Source organism: Sciurus vulgaris (assembly GCF_902686455.1).
Source record: "Sciurus vulgaris genome assembly, chromosome: 4".
NCBI classification, from domain to species: Eukaryota; Metazoa; Chordata; class Mammalia; order Rodentia; family Sciuridae; genus Sciurus; species Sciurus vulgaris.
Window position 1 is genome coordinate 27,551,231 of NC_136464.1, and position 16,833 is coordinate 27,568,063.

General features: G+C 35.0%; 1 protein-coding gene across 8 annotated transcripts in view; it reads right to left on the reverse strand.

The window, feature by feature from the left end:
• Positions 1-16,833, reverse strand: part of BTRC (beta-transducin repeat containing E3 ubiquitin protein ligase) — a 176,934-nt gene that overhangs the window by 57,613 nt on the left and 102,488 nt on the right. For 6 of the 8 annotated variants that reach the window (XM_079137960.1, XM_079137959.1, XM_079137958.1 and 3 more), the window contains one exon: positions 8,380-8,469. In XM_079137960.1, the coding sequence (XP_078994086.1) occupies positions 8,380-8,469 (90 nt within the window). Of the gene's footprint in view, positions 1-8,379; positions 8,470-11,253; positions 11,273-14,881; positions 15,369-16,833 lie in introns of those variants that run through there. The other 2 variants (XM_079137962.1, XM_079137963.1) reach the window with 2 other exon arrangements.

Consider the following 16,833-nt stretch of genomic DNA (forward strand, 5'->3'; position numbering starts at 1 on the left):
CACATCTTTATTTTTATTTTTTATTTTTTTGGTACTGGGGATTGAACCCAGGGGTGCTTAACTACTGAGCCATATCCCCAGCCCATTTTTGTACTTTATTTAAAGATAGGGTCTCAATGAGTTGCTCAGGGACTCGTTAAGTTGCTGAGGTTGGTTTTGAACTCGTGATCCTCCTGCCTCAGTCTCCCAAGTCACTGGGATTACAGGCATGTGCCACTGTGCCTGGCTAGAACACTCTTAATTTATTTACATCCCTAACATTATATTTATTACTTTTACAATAAACCACTAAGCTTAAAGTATAAAAATTAACACACTGCAGCAAATCCTGTTGGCATCCTAAAGTTAAGGCCTTCCAAAATGGTCTAGAAAAAAAATGGGTGGATTTCATTCAGAAAATTTAGGATTTTGATTAGCAGCACTTTCTTTGGCATTTCTCTGGATTTTGCATTTTGATTTTTTGAAAATTAGGTAATACTAGGAATTAAATTTTATAAAAGTTCTGCCTTGTCAATCTCCCCCTACCTTATCCCTCCAAAGTAGAGTTTTCCTTGCAAGTAGCATAAGGGTTTTCTGATTTGGAGCCCTTCTGTCACATTGAGTTATTTAAAAGAGGAGCAAAATCTAGGCAGTAAGTTATGGCATAGTTAAATTGTGTTCTTTTCCTGATTCTGTTTGTTTGGAAATCTGCTGTTTGTTTTTATATTTCCTATGCCATTGACTTCTCAGTATTGGGGCTGTGCTATTTCAGTTTATGTAATTGAGAACTGAATATCAATCCAATATGGTATTTATAGGAGGAAGAGGAAAAAAATCTATAAGTCTAAAGGCTGACTCATTCATTTAAAGCTTAGTTATGCTAAAATAGTAACCTTGTTATCATCCCCACAATATCAGAAAAAAGTGGTATAAGGTTATGATCCCTGACAGAAGTCTAGTGTATAGATTATTAATATATCAACCATTTTTGTGACATTACTTTGGAAAAGGTGGTTATGTTTCTTGAAGTCTGTAAAGCAGCTTCTACAATGGAAACACAATGCCTAAATACAGAAAGAAGAGGGCAATATAAAACTCACAGCTTTTTACTTTCCCTTTTCAGAAATTGTGCCTGGCACTGTGCAGCTGTGGTACTGCCTTCATTGCACCCTCTATCGTGCCCTCCATTTCCAGTCTTGCTAATTAAAAGGTTGATCACAGAACAACACTCTTCTCATTAATTTCAGTGCTCCGATTGGGCAGGATCCCTGCTTACCCCACCTGATCTTTTCACACTGCTGAAGTTAATGTGACAGGAGCCCGAAGATGGATTACCTGCTGCCATATTGCCCATCGCCTCCAATCAGGAGCTATCTGTGTAAACTGATTGTTCTAATTTGCTCTCATTATTTTTACAATATCAGGAGAAAATAACGCACACAGCTCACTGTCAAAGCCATGAAAATCAGCCATTAGTTAAACCCAGACACTGAGTGGCTTTATTAGAGGCACTGCAGTTTATTGATGTAGCTCTAGTCAAACAAGGCAGCATTTGCTTCAATAGAAGGAAATGTTTATACTGAAAGTAAATATTTATTGTGATAATACCCACAGCAACAGGATATTTTGAAGAATTCTGTTTTTATATCAGAAGTTTGGTTTTGACATGAATTATATAGCAATGAAGGGGTGGGTTGGAATTAGAAAGTAACCAACATCTGATTCACATTTGGTAGAAGGAAAATCTGACTTAGTTCAAATCTGTAAGTATTCCTCGCCTCCTACACCTTGCATATATAAGAAACTCCATTCTGTGACTATAAACACTAACACATAAACAAGGACAGCTTTCATTTGCTATATAGCAAGAAATATTTTTATAATATAGAAACATTACTACTTAGGAATCAAAATTATTTCTATAATGATCATACAGGTATACTTTTTTAAAATAAGGTTTTATTCTTTACGGTGTAAGTTTTCAACAAGATTGATTTATAATCTTAGTATCACAGATATTCAGAATATTTCAGAATTGAACATAAGCACCACAGTAGAGCCAGGTAAGCAAACTGGGTTTAAAACCTTTTAGTAGTAACTGATGCTTTCTTAAAGCAGAACTCTGCAGCAAGGTTTGATATTCAATGAGATAATATCTTTAAAAGATTTGTCCTAGACACAAAGAAAATATATTTTCGTGCTATAAAAAATATTAAACTTTAGAAGAAAATACATTAAATCTTGGCATTCCTAGGTTTGGCTAAGAACATTTTAGAAAAAGACTGGGTATATCATTTGATGCCTGAACAGCTTTTTAGGAGGTTGAAGAAATAGGGTATAAATAATAGAAACTGATGCTTTTAAATAAAGGAATTTAATTCCCACACTCCCCCACCTTCCCCTCCTTAGTATTAGAAGGAAACATGGCTTCCTCCCGTTTTGTTTCTACACTAAGATTCCTAGGTAATGTGAAGGCAAGAGTATGCCCTTCTTGCTGCTCCCCTTTTAATGGCCACTTTTCTTTCTCCAAGAAACGTGTGCCATGCTTTTCTCCTTAAAATTCCTGCACTAAAAGACTGCACCATACTGCACTCCGCAAAACGTGCTGATGGCGCCAATTACAAGCCCCCAGCCGAATGCTCCAGCCCCCACCATTCGGGCAGATTTATGCGGACTCTTGCCGACGTTATTACAAGTCAGAGTTTATTGGGAAATTGTTACATTATGCGGAGTGTCTAACAAATTGCTTATGCTGCTATAATTGGATTACAACAGCCGCTTGCTCCCACCGGTAAGATTAGGCAAGTAGGACTCCTGCCGATCTCTGAGCGTTAGCAGTAATTTTATTTGCCTTGCCTCTCTCTTTCCTAACAACATGCCTCTCTCCCTGCCAGCTGTCTGCTGAAAAGGCACAGGCTTGTTCCTTGGCCCTAACAATGCAATTACAGCCCCGCAGATCGCACTGTTTGTGCATTAAGTACAGAGCCAAAACGAGGCGAATTGATCGTTTGACTTTTGGAGAAGCCATGTGATCTCTCTGTGCGGGTGATCCGACATGCATCAGCAGGCAATACTGCAGTCAATTCTTGATGAAGAACTTTCTTCTTTCTCCTTTTTCCCCCTTAACCTTTCCTTTTATACGGAGGCAGACACTGACTGGGCTTATCTCACGCTAATCTAGATCAATCCACAAAGACAAAGTCGATCTTATTAGCTCCCTGGCTAGACAGAAATGTAGATTCTAGCATCTTGAAGCGCCTCAGTCAAATAGATCAGTGGTTCCCAACAGCTGAACCTCTGCTGCTGCTATCTTAAAAAAGGTTCATAAAGAGTTCACTAGGAGAGAGAAGTTTATAGGAATACTGCAGTTTCAAAGGACTGCAAAAAGTTTTAGGTTTTGTCAAATAAAACTTCCTGGGAATGACTTTGTTAAAAGCTGTCTACATTTAAAGACCATCTAAAGTCAGAAATGAAACCTATGTCCTGCTTTTTGGTGCAGATCAATTCAGCTGGAAGCAGCTCACATCAATGTGCATAAGGAATGTAGCTGGACTTCACGCTTAAAAATAGTAAGTTGGGCAAAGTTTTAAACACATTTTGTTAACAACTTTCAGGTTTCCATCTCTTTTTCTTGTATATTTAACAAGTGCCAGTAGCAAGGAGACTATGCAAGCAGTTACTCTGAATCTAGGGCACAATTCATTAAGATTCTGGGTTGGGGTCTAGACTTTTTTTTTTTTTTTTTTTTTTAATTAACTCTCTTCTGGGTTGAAAATGGCTTGAATTTTTCCAATATTAACACAGACCAGGATCCCTATTTACAGTTTCCTTAACAATGGCATATGCTACTCTGGGTTCCTGAAGCTGATTACACAACAAATGTGCAGTCAATCTGCTGATGCATTTTGGTACCCCATGCCTGTGTTCTTAAATATCATGCCCATCTAGAAGGAAGTATATTTTTACAGGCTTAATCTGACAAATCCATACTCTTGTCCATAAGAGGAGTCCTTGTTTCTCTTATTAATTGAAAATGACCTTGGGAAAGTCACTATTGACTATTTCTCAAAACTTCTGTAAACCAATTAACACATTAAATTCATAAGAACATTTAAACATATGGATTCTTTTTTTTTGGCAGTGCTGGGGATTGAACCCTGAACATTTAAACACAAAAGAAAAAAATTTACTTCTAAACTTTATTCTTGCCTTCTTGATACAGTGATATGCCTAATATGTAACATGTCCCACTCCAGAGCTTTCCCAACCACACCAGCCTCCATGATACCATTAAATCTTACTGTGCTCCCCGCAAAGCTAATGTGTAGACCTAACAGAGGCGCCTGTGTGAAGAACAGACCATCTGACGCGCTACTTGTGGAACAGTATATTAAAGAAGCCTGTTAACATGTAGTTTAAAACTCAAAAGAAACTCTGAACAGCTGAAATGCCTTATAAATAGCACAGACCCAGAGGAAGTGCAAACGTCTGCATTGTGAATTGTAGATCTTAATTACCGACAATGGCTGGTACAGCAAGTAGCACGGAAAAAAAGTGAAACAGTTGCACTGTTCATGGTTGGCAATAATTCTTCAGGAAAATATTTACTATCAATCAGTTATGAGAAAAGGGACTCTGTGCTCGTAAAACAGCACGTTGCTTCTCATACCAGGACCATTTTGCTTCAGCATAATCTGAATTTAAACAGCTTGTTTCCTGCGGATATAATTTTGGAAATAAATAAAACAAGTCTTCTATCAAAATCTGGAGTGAGTGGAAAGGAACATCACATTTTTCTGTCTCAGTCAGTTTCAAACAGATTATGAGTCTCAAGCAAAACAACAACAAACAACAACAACAAAAATACAGAACATTTACACAGGACTGCAGAGGCTCGTTTTCAAAATATAAAGAGGCAGAACTTCTATCTGGGTCAAGAATCAAAGTAGATGTATTCAAATAACTAGTATTAACTGTGTGTATTTGTGATAATGTGTGGGTGTAGTAAGGGCAAACTTCAAAGAAACCTATAACCAAAAATTTAATAGTATTCAATGAATTCAGTAAAGAGATAACATAAAAAATATTCCAGTTTTCCAGTTAGTTTTCTTTACTAATTAAAACACCATGAAGGTTAACAATTAGGTAACAATGTGATTATAGATTTTAAAGCTAAGCTGAAAGTCAATAATGACTGTTCATTTAAAACTACAATAAATATAGAGATCATCATGTCCCAAACACAAATCTCATCAACTACAGGGTTATAATCAGGAGAAAGATTTTTGGAAAAAAATATAAAGAGACATTTCAATGTTCTATATATTAGCTGAATTGTTATATTGATAAAATGACCTCCCCATTCTTATTTTAAAATATTTTGTGTAGACCTCTTCAAGTTAAAGATTTAGGAGATACACTGTCAGCCAAGGGTGGCTTAGTTTGTCTTACAGTAAGACTAAGATTTCTGGCAAAGAAGATATTTTACAGAGTCTGAATATAATCTTTCTGCTTTTAAGGAAATAAGTGGCCTTAAAGTCTTCTCTAAAACTCACATAAACAGCATTCAGTAATAAAGTTCTAGACTATAATTGGAATTTCTACCCAAACCAAAATCACTCTGATTAGAATTCAGTTTTTTTTTTTTTTTTTTTTTTTTGGGGCCGGGGAGTGGTTTGGTTTTAGTTTGGATTTTTTAAATAACTTATTTTTTACAAATTGATATGTGCATTAGAATTCAGTTGTTTTGAACTTATGGACAAACAGGGGTGGTATCACTGTTATCATGTGGAAATGGTTGGACATTCTGGAGCACAATCTGAATCAACAATAGACACTTATACCAAGTGAAAAAACAAAACTAACAAGAAATCATAGCAGTCACATCAAAATGGAGGCAGATGAAAATATTCAGTTAAGGGCAAAAGGTAAGAACAGAAAATAGGACAAGCTTGCAGACCTACAAAAATATGGGCAAGTCATCTCTTTCAAAGGTCAAGCAACAAATGAAGTCAACAGAAATATTATGAAATCATGAGACACATACAACATATGTAACAAAAGGAAAACTTTCTTCACTATTCCCATTGCTATTGGTACTTCATTGGAGGTTGTTGTGATAAACATATTTTTCAAGCTACATGTTTTTATTTGCCATTGATCAACGTGATTATTTGGCTCAAATTACAAAGCAATGAACCAGAAGACAGGTTGTGGGCCAAGAGTAAGAACTAGTTGGTTGACAATATGAAATTAAGAGAAAATTATTGAATTAGAATTTTTTAAAGGGATAATGAAAGGACATAGGTGCAGAATAATGTTAAATAGAATAGAATGAGACGGTCACTATGTGGGAGCAAGTAAAACAGACTGATGAGCAGCATGAGCAACTTACTTCCTCATTCAAGAGCATGGAAGAAATTATGCCATTATTGTCACCAGCCAAAGATTTCTAACTATGCAACACTGAGAAGTACAGGGGCGTGAGAAACAAAAAAACCCCACATCATACAGATAACACTAAACATTACTATGTAGCCTAAGAAATCCTGGCTTACAAGTATGGCGAAAACAAAAGGAACAGATGCTCATATTGGCCAGCTCTCAATGAAAGTCATTAAAACTGTCACTCTGTTCATGGATTGCTGTTCATACTAAGATTTTTGCCTGTTTAGTCATCTTGTGATGAAAGTGAGAGCAGTATGGCCAACATCGGAGAAAGATTAAAATAACTGCATCCCTGTATACACAAGTGCTGTATAAAAAACAGGGTCAATTAGCACTTGCGAGTTATGAATAAATGATTGAAAAAATAAATATATGCAATTTATAATAATTTTATAGCAAATTATTAAGACATTTGAATTTAAGCACTTAACTGATGAACTCTGTTTTTTGTAACCATAATAATAAATATTTTGCATTTCTTATATGGATTATTCCAATGGTAATATTTTATACAATACATTTTCAGTTGATAAAATAGGCTCAGAGATGAATGCATGTTTTTAAAAATAAAAATAATAAAAAATATTACTGTTACCATGGTCTGAATGTTTATGCCACCCCTAAATTCATGAGAACAGAGCCTTTATAAAAAGGCTTAGGGGGAGAGAGACAGAGAGCATGAGAGAAAGAGAGAAGCAGAAAGAACATGAGAGAGACACACACCACAAAGAGTTTGGCTGATCCCTTCCATTATGTGAGGCTACAGCAAAAAGGTTCCATTTATAAAGCAGAGTGAACCCTCACTAGACAGCAAATCTACTGGTACCTTGATCTTGGACTTCCTAGCTTCTAAAACTGTAAAAAATAAATTACTGTTGTTTAAAAGCTACCCAAGTTTATGATATTTTTATTATAGCAGTCTGAAAGGACTAAGAGAGCTATCCTTTGGATTTTGTAGTAAAGATGGAGACTAGTTCTGTCTAAAGAGTAAAAGTAAGTATTGAGGGTCTGCATGTATCCAAATAAACTAAGGATAGCTATAACAACAACAAATCCCTAAGTGATTACAAGGCATTATTATTATTATTATTATTATTTTTTGTTTTTGGCACGGTACTGGGGATTGGACCCAGGGCCTTGTGCTTGCGAAGCAAATACTCTACCAACTGAGCGATATCCCCAGCCCATAAGGCATTATTTTTGCAGATAAGTAAAATACAAGTCTAGAAACAGAGACCATTCTGAATATTAATTACTCCTAGGAAAATAAAAATAATTGACACTTGGATTTAAGTCAAAGTTCCTGAGTAATTAAAGATACCTGAGTACTGGTTGACAGGGAAAGCTTCAGATCTCTTAACACTTATGATTATTTTCTATATAGGCTATAGCTATGGCACATATTTATATGAAAGAGGTAGCCCATATGCATGACTAAATCCACTTGTCCACTCAGATCAAGATTGTCAAAAGCAGCGTTTTTAACATTAGTCACTCAAAATATAAAAATAGTGACATAATAATTGGGTTTTCTATTGCATATTTCACATTCTTAGCAATGATGTTCTTTATACTGTTTTTTTTTTTTTTTTTTTTTTTCAATTTTGGTACTGCCATACTTAATTGCATTTAAAAAATTATGAGGAACTTATAAAAATAACTGCATGCTATCTCATACTCTCACTGATCCATGATAATCTATAACTAGTATCAACCAACACATGAATCAGTCTGAAGACTGAGCAGAATACATAAAAGATTGTGTTGTAATTAAAAAGAGGTGAAAAACCCAACCTCAATCTCCTCTGGATAAAATGATGTTTATTTCTATTCTTTTTTTAAATAATATATAAGCCTATGTAAGTCTTTAGTAGCCGTACTGAGTTAAAATGCCTATAGACATAGTATTGTTATGATGCGGTATATTAAGTATCGGTGAGTATTGTTACTTACTTTGGCCACACAATTTTCAGTCTTCATAGCAGTACTTGCTAGACATACTGTTTCTTGGTTTAAGCAGAGTCTGGCACAGTTGTTATAAGTCTATAAAGAGAAAAAAATCAGTTTTTTAAAATTGAAATGTTACCATATACAGTTGTCAGATTCTGCTCTATTTCTCAAAATCAGCATAACAGTAGATTATTCATAAATTTCAGACTTACGGGAGCTGAGGGACAAGGGTAAAGAGACAGACACAAAGTGAAAGTCCACAAAAGTCAACAATGTGACTATGAACAGGTATGTGAGGGGCAGTGGCTCATTGTGGGTGTTGAAAGGTGGTAATAATGGTTATGTAGCATCTTTTAAATGTAAAATTTAAGAACTTGGTTATGTTTAAAACAATAACTAGTCTAAGATAAATCTTCAAAGCATCAAGACCTGTCAAGACTTGAAAGAACAGGTTTGATCCCTAGCACTACAAATAAACAACAAACAATAACACAAACCTTCAGGAGCAAGAGGATGTATTTCTTATTTAGAATAACAGATTAAAATTTTTTTGAAATATCCAAGAAATAATTTAGAGAGATTCTAGATTCAATCTTAATATCTTACATCTGGTAGCCTGTTTAGGAGATGAGATAAAACAGAATGAACTATAGAAAATAAATTTAAAATAGATTAAAAACATTGGTTATACCATAGTCATACTTTATGGCCATTATTAACAACTAGCCAATATATTAGGTTTACTTTTACTTCAGTTTTTTACTGATGGTATAAATCATGGTTCTCAAACTTCTATGTGCATCAGAATCATATGGAGGATTGCTAAATACAGATTGCTAAGTCACCTCCCCAGAGTTTCTGAGAATTTTCATGTGTAACAGGTCCCCAGTTGATATTAATGCTGCTGGTCTTGAGAATTGTCTCAGAAAAACAGTAGAACAAACGTTCATGTTGAAATTAAGGGAGAAAATCTTAAGTAATAGAAAATCTCATATCAATAATAAGAATCCATTAAAAAACTTTTTAAGATTATTTTAAGTTTATAGAATAGCTACAAATATAGTAAAGAGTTCCTATATACCTTTTGCCAGCTCTTCCTTTGTTCATGTCTTATAGAACAATTATCAAAATAGAAACTAATTTAGTACTATATAAAGTGCAGTCCTATTCAAATTTCACTAGTTTTCCATTCAAGTTCTCTTTCTGTTCAGGGTTAATTCAGGATCCCACATTGTATTATTTCTCATGCCTCCTTAATCTCCTCTAATTTGGGGCCAATTTCTCCGTCTTCCCTTGTCTTTTATAACTCTTGACACTTTTTGTTTTAAAGTTTTTAAAAAAAACTTTTTTAGTTGTAGATGGAGATACCTTTATTTTATTTATTTATTTTTATGTGGTGCTGAGGATCAAACTCAGTGCCTCACACATGCTAGGCAAGCACTGTATCACTAAGCCACAACCCCAGCCCTGATTCTGACACTTCTGAAAAGAACTGACCAGTTAATCGATAGGATTTTCCCTCAATTTGAGTTTTCTCATGATCAGACTGAGGTTATCAAGGAGGATACTTCAAAGGTGATGTACCCTTCTTATTGCATCAAATCAGAAGATATGTTGGTAAGTCTTTCTGGTGATGTTAACTTGATCACTTGGCTATGGTCATGTCTGCAAAGACTATCCATTGTAAACTTAGTATTTGTCCTGCAGAAATTACTAAATATATCAGGAGAAATATTTTGGGAAATATTACATAAATATTCTGTTTCTACATCAGCTTTTGTCTGTTTATTCTAGTATCCACTGGTGGATCTTGCCTATGGTAATTTTTTACTGTGATGTTCTAGTGGTAAATTTTTAAATGTCTCTTTCCTTCCACATTTATTCATTGGAATTCTATAAGGAAGAGTTGTAATGTCTCCTGCCATTTATTTGTTTATTCACTTCATTATAATCAACTTGGACACACAGATACTTAAAAGTCTGCATTTATCATTCTTTGGAAAGAATAGAGGAAGATAAAATAATTTTTTTTTTAATGGAGGAAAATTAGCCAAGCAAAGGTGGCATCTGCCTTAATTCCAGCGACTTGGGAGTCTGAGGCAGGAGGATTGTGGGTTGGAAGAAAACCTCAGCAGCTTAGCAACTTGCAAGACCCTGCCTCAAATAAAAATAAAACTGCCCCTGGGTTCAATCCCCAATATAAGAAAAGGAAAAGAAAAAAAAAAAAAAAAAAAGAGATTACTGGAAATATATAGCTCCCATCAATATTATAAAATTAGTTTTAATTTTAAGCAAATATTTTATTCTTATATCATTTAAGCTAAAATTACTTCGAGACACATTAAAATAAATTGAGCATCTGAAAATAGTATATAAATAGCGACTAGTGATATAAATATATTCTGGGCTCAAGGTTCAGTATTTCCTTTGCAGTGCTAATACAACAAACATTAACTGTATATGTGCACATATTTTTTAATGCAACTCACTGTTTTAAAAAGACATTTATGGGGCTGGGGATATAGCTCAGTTGATAGAGTGCTTGCCTAACATGCACAAGGCCCTGGGTTCAATCCCCAGCACCACCACCAAAAATAGAAAAAGAGAAAGAAAGAAAAAAAAAAAAAAAAAAAAAAAGACATTTAAGAAGCAATCAGTATGTAGAATAAAATAAAACTTTGAGTTAGAGAGTTCTGGTTATAATACTGGCAGAAATGTTTCTATTAGATTAATCTTCCCCATATAATAATTAAAAACGATGGGAAATATTTTAAAACAATGTAAACACACTGGAGATTGAATTAGAGTAGGGAGAAATTAGGGGAAGGGCAGAGTAGTCTTGAAAGGAACCTCAGTAGGTGAGATATGCTCACTTACTTTAAAAGCAGACTGGAGTTGGTAAAAGAAAGTACAATGAATCTGAGAACAGATCAGTCAAAATGATATAAATCTAAAGAGAGGAAAGGAAGAAGAAAAAAGAAGTCTCAATCCAATCTCTGGTGATCAAACATGTATAACTGGAGTCTGAGGAGGCGAGAAGAGAATGGAATACCAAAAAGTTATTAAATAGTGTCCAAATATTTCCCAAATTTAGTGAAAACAGTTGGCTTATTGATCTAAGATCAGCAAACCCCAGGGCAGATTAAATACAAAGAAAATACCAGTTTCAAATCATCAAAAATGCCGAAAAAACACTGGGTGTGGGTGATCTCACAGCTGGGGAGGCTGAGGCAGGAGGACTGCAAGTTCAAAGCCAATCTCAGCAACTCAGCAAAGCCCTAAGCAACTCAGTGAGACCCTGTTTCAAAATAAAACATAAAAATATCTGGGGATGTGGCTCAGTGGATGAGTGCCAATCCTAGTATATGCCTCCTCCCCACAAAAAGCTGAAAAACAGCGTCGAAGACAAAATCTTGAAAGCAGTCAAATTCTGAAAAAGGATATTATATAACTCAGAGCAACAATATAAATAATGGCAGGCTTTTCACACCATAAACAGTGAAAAACAGAGGACAAGGGAAAAATATTTTTCAAAGTGTTGAAAGTGAAACAACAACCGCGAAAAAGTTTTTTTTTACATTAAAAAAGGGAATAAAAAAATAGAGAAATCTCGAAGAAATTCTGTAGAGTTTGAATGGACTGAAAAGTATCAGTGAGAACCTAGGATCATCAAAATACATAGATATAGATGCAAAATAATAATGTTTAAATCTTGGGTTTCTAAATACTATTCTTCACTAAAGGGTACCACACATCCCTGGAAAATGATTGATTCTAGGACCGATCACAGAAGATACAAAATGAACCTGGAAACAGAATAATAGAGACATACTAAACAGGCACAAAAGCCAGTTAAAGTGCCTTTCAGCCAATCTTGAGCAATTTGAATATGAAAAGATACCAAGAGTCAGTCAAAGTAACACACGCCTCTAATCCCAGTGGCTGAGGGGTCTGAGGCAGGAGGATCCTAAATTCAAAGCCAGCCTCAGCAACTTAGTGAGTCCTGAGCAACTTCACAAGACCCTGTCTTAAAATAAAGGCTAACAGAGGACTAGGGATGTGGCCCAGTGGTTAAGCACCTCTGGGGATTCAATTCCCAGTACTAAGAAAACAGTTATCAAGAGATTACTACCGTGCTGACGATATAGCCCATCTCGTAGGGCTTGCAAGCGGAAGGACCGGGGTTTGGAACCCCAGCACAGTGCAACAAGACCAAAGAGATTACTACCCTCTAAATATAAAAGTACGACACATTTGAAGGGCACAAATTGTCACTACAACACAATACAAAATAACAAAATTTAATAGCTGTATACTTATTTTTTAAATATTTTTACATGTTGATAGACCTTTGCTTTATTCATTTATTTTTATGTGGTGCTGAGAATCGAACCCAGTGCCTCACATGCTAGGCAAGTACTCTAACCACTGAGTCACAACCCCGGCCCCTAATAGTTATATACTTATTAAAGAGATTGAAATTGTTATAAAAATATTCCCATATAAATTCAAATAAGTTTTTTAGGTTTTGTTTTATTTTATTTTATTTTATTTTTTTATTTTGATACTGGGGATTGTACCAGGGGTGCCCTACCACTGAGCAACACCCCTGGCCCTTTTTTCACTTTTTATTTTGAGACTGGGTCTTACTAATTTGCCATGCTGGTCTCAAACTTGTGATCCTCCTGCCTCAGCCTCCCAAGTAGCTAAGATTACAGGGTGTGCCACCATGCCCAGTTTAAATAATAAGTTTTAAAAAATCTCTCCAGAGAGAAAACTTCATACCTAAATGGTTTCACTGGCAAATTTTATTATATTTTATAAGAGATATAATACCAGGATCATACCCAAATGCTTTTATAAGAGGAGGAGGGGAAGACTTCCCAATATAATTCATGATGTCAGCATAACCCTGATACCAAAAACCTGCCAAAGACATTAAAAAGAAAATTACAGACCAATATCTCAGGAACACAAAAAACATAATTCATGTAATTCATCATATTAATAAAGTAAAGGGGAAGCTACATAATAAAGCTTAAATTTTAAAAACAGTTTTTTCACTAAATTGAACAACTCTTAATAACACCTCATTAAGGGCTGGGGATGTAACTTAGGGTTTGAGTGCTAGTTTAGCATGTATAAAATTCTGGGTTCAATCCTTGGCACCTCAAGAAACAACAACAACAACAAAACTTCACCAAGTTAGGAATGAAACGTAACTTCTTTAATCACGGACACCTTAAAAACTTCCAACTAACAATACTTAATGGTGAAAGACTTAATTAAAACTGGAAAAAAAATGAAAATGTCTTTTTACCATCAATTAAACACACTATATTGGAGATCAAAGTCATTAAAATAAAACAAGAAAAAGAAAAGGCAAATTAAATTGGAAAGAACAAAATTGTCTTTGTTCATAAATGATAGAAAATGAGGTTAATAGTCAAAAACTGTGCTTTCATATTTTAGTAATGGAGAATGAAAAAATTTACAATAGCACTGGAAAACATTAAATACCTAGAAACAGAACTTAAAAACTATATGCAAGAAATGTACACTAAAGCCAGACCTGTAATCCCAGCGACTTGGAGGCTAAGGAAGAAGGATCAAAGTTCAAGGCCTGCCTCAGCAATTAGTGAGGACCTAAGCAACTGAGATCCTGTCTCAAAACAAAAAATAAAAAGGGCTGAGGATGTAGCTCAGTGATAAACTGCCCCTGGCTTAAATCCCTGGTATCCCCCTCCCCTAAAAACTAAAAACTAGAATACACTGCTTAAAATTTCAAAAACAGTATATTTACCAACTAGAAAACTCAATATTAAGATGTTAACTTTACTAAAATGGATATATTGTTTCAATAAAACTCCACCCCAGAAGTTTTATTTTTAATTTGGAGACTGCTTGGGGTGGGGGAGGGATTGATCCCAGGGATGCTTAATTACTGAGCCACATCCCCAGCCCTTCCTTATATTTTATTTAGAGACAGGGTCTCCCTGAGTTGCTAAGGGGCTTGCTAAGTTGCTAAGACTGGTTTTGAACTTGTCCTCCTGCCTCAGCCTCCCAAGCCGCTAGGCCTACAGGCATATACCAACATGCCTAGCTCTCACAGACAGCTTTTTATAAGAATTTGCTAGATTGATTCCAAAATTTATTTAAAATCACAAAGTATCTAGAATAATCAAAATATTAAAAATAAAAACAAATAGAAGATTCTTAATTTGAAGACTTATATAAGGCTGGAATAATTAAAGAGTTAGAAGAGTAGATATTTGGTTCAAAGAAAGATACCTACCATTTGTCCTCCTTGCTTTTGCTTTTTTTTTTGTATTGGGGATTGAACCCAGGGGCATTTTACCTCTGAACTACATCCCCAGTTCCAGTTCTTTTATTTTATTTTACATTTTGAGACAGGGACTCGCCAATTGCTGAGGTTGGCCTCAAACTTATGATCCTCCTGCTCAGCTGCCTAAATTGCTAGGATTATAGACATGCACCACTTTACCTAGCTTGTCTTCCTTATCTACAGGAGCCACTGTAGGGGTGAGTCAGGACCTCAGAGGTCACCACCCACTGCTTTGTCCAGCACAGCACCTTTTCTAGGAGGTTCAGAAATACACAATATTTATAGTTAACTGGTTTTTGACAAATATGCCTATGTAATTCCAGGGGGAAAAGGAAAATCTATTCAACAACTACACTGAAACGTGAAGAAAAGTATGGCACAAATAAGGAATCCCAAACTCGATTAGACAACACATTGAAGAAATTGAGAGGAATCACAGATCTAAACACAAAAGGTAAAACAAAGCTTCTAGAAGAAAACTTAGAATAATATATTCACAATCATGAGGTAGGCAAAGATTTCACAGTGTCCTATCTAAGAGAAAAAACTGCTAGGGTAGACCTTCATCCAAAAAATTGCAAATTTCTCAACAAGACACAAGATAAGTAAGCAAGCCAAAGGCTGTGAAAAAACATTCAGAACACATATAAATGATGAGACTGATATCCAGAATTTAATATATTTGAGTTCTAAAACTCGACAATAAAAGGCAAATTAAGCAATTTTTAAAAATGGCTAAAAACTTAGATACTTCACAGAAGGAAATATGTGAATAGTCAATAAGCACAATGAAAAAGTACTCAACACATGCTTATCACACTGTCATAGAAAAACATTCCTAACAACTTCATTTATAAAGATAGAAACAGCTCAGGTGCCTAATAAAAGAAGAACAGAAAACAAAGTATAGTATATTTATTCAATGGAATAAAATAGTGAGAGAATAAAAACTATTGACATACATAGATGAAATCTCATAAATGTTATAATGTGTAAAATCAAGCTCCAAAAATGCATGATCCCATTTGTGAAATTCTAGGAAAGGCAAAACTAATCTATAGTAATGCAATGTAATCCATAGTAAGCAATGTTTACTGTGGGACAATCCAATGGGAGTGGGGAAACTGGTTGGGAATTTTCTTGGGTAAAGAAAATGTTAATACAGCTTAACTGGGCTGGTGGTTACATAGGTATCAAGAATTCACTTACATACAATGAATATCTGTATAATTCACCATATGAAATTTGCAATAAAAATATAGCAAGTATTGCAGATAACATTTTAGGGGGAAATACCCATGAGGGCTGAACTTGTAGACCAGTGGTATAGTGTGCTTAGCATGTGCAAGTCCCTGAGTTCAAACCCTGGCGTACACACACAATTTTTTTCCCGAAGTTACAAAAGATAGAAAAATTATTTATTTTCCTTCAAAATTATTCTCTTTCTCTTTCATGTATCAACATAACATGCTTGGGGGAAATGAGATACATTCCTGTCCTGAGAGTTTCTAGATTAGGAGTGGCTAGTGAGATAGGCTTTTATTTTCTGAAAACTTGTCTGTAAAATGGGTATACGACCTTCATCTCCCAAGGAAGTAACTCAGATCAGTAAATTAAACTTGTCACAGTCCTTCTGACCAACCTGGAATATAAAGGTTAAAGCCACAATATTTTACTATGATAAGATTTATTCCAGTTTGAAATCAAACTAGTGAATACAATAGCTGCAGGCAAGATAGGTCCCGTCTTCATGCAACATCTGAAAAGGTAGCTTCATGCTGAACCAGAGGCAGAGTTTTGCGTTGGAGTACTTTAATACGTTTTTATATTGCATATAAAGCACATAAGCATAAACCAGTAAGATGCCTCGCTGAAAACTACCTTCTTTGTGAAAGCAGGCTGTAATTCTGAACAAGTTTTCAATTTTCACACTGCTGCTAGGGTAAAACATTTTAAAGAGTTTAATTTTTTACAATGGATTCAATGACATAGGATTATCTAACAAAGTAATGGCTAATCAATAGAAGGTTTAGTTGTCAGGTGAAACATATAACACACTAAAAGGGATTGATTGCCAGGCTTCTCCTTATTTACTAGAAGGTATATATTTA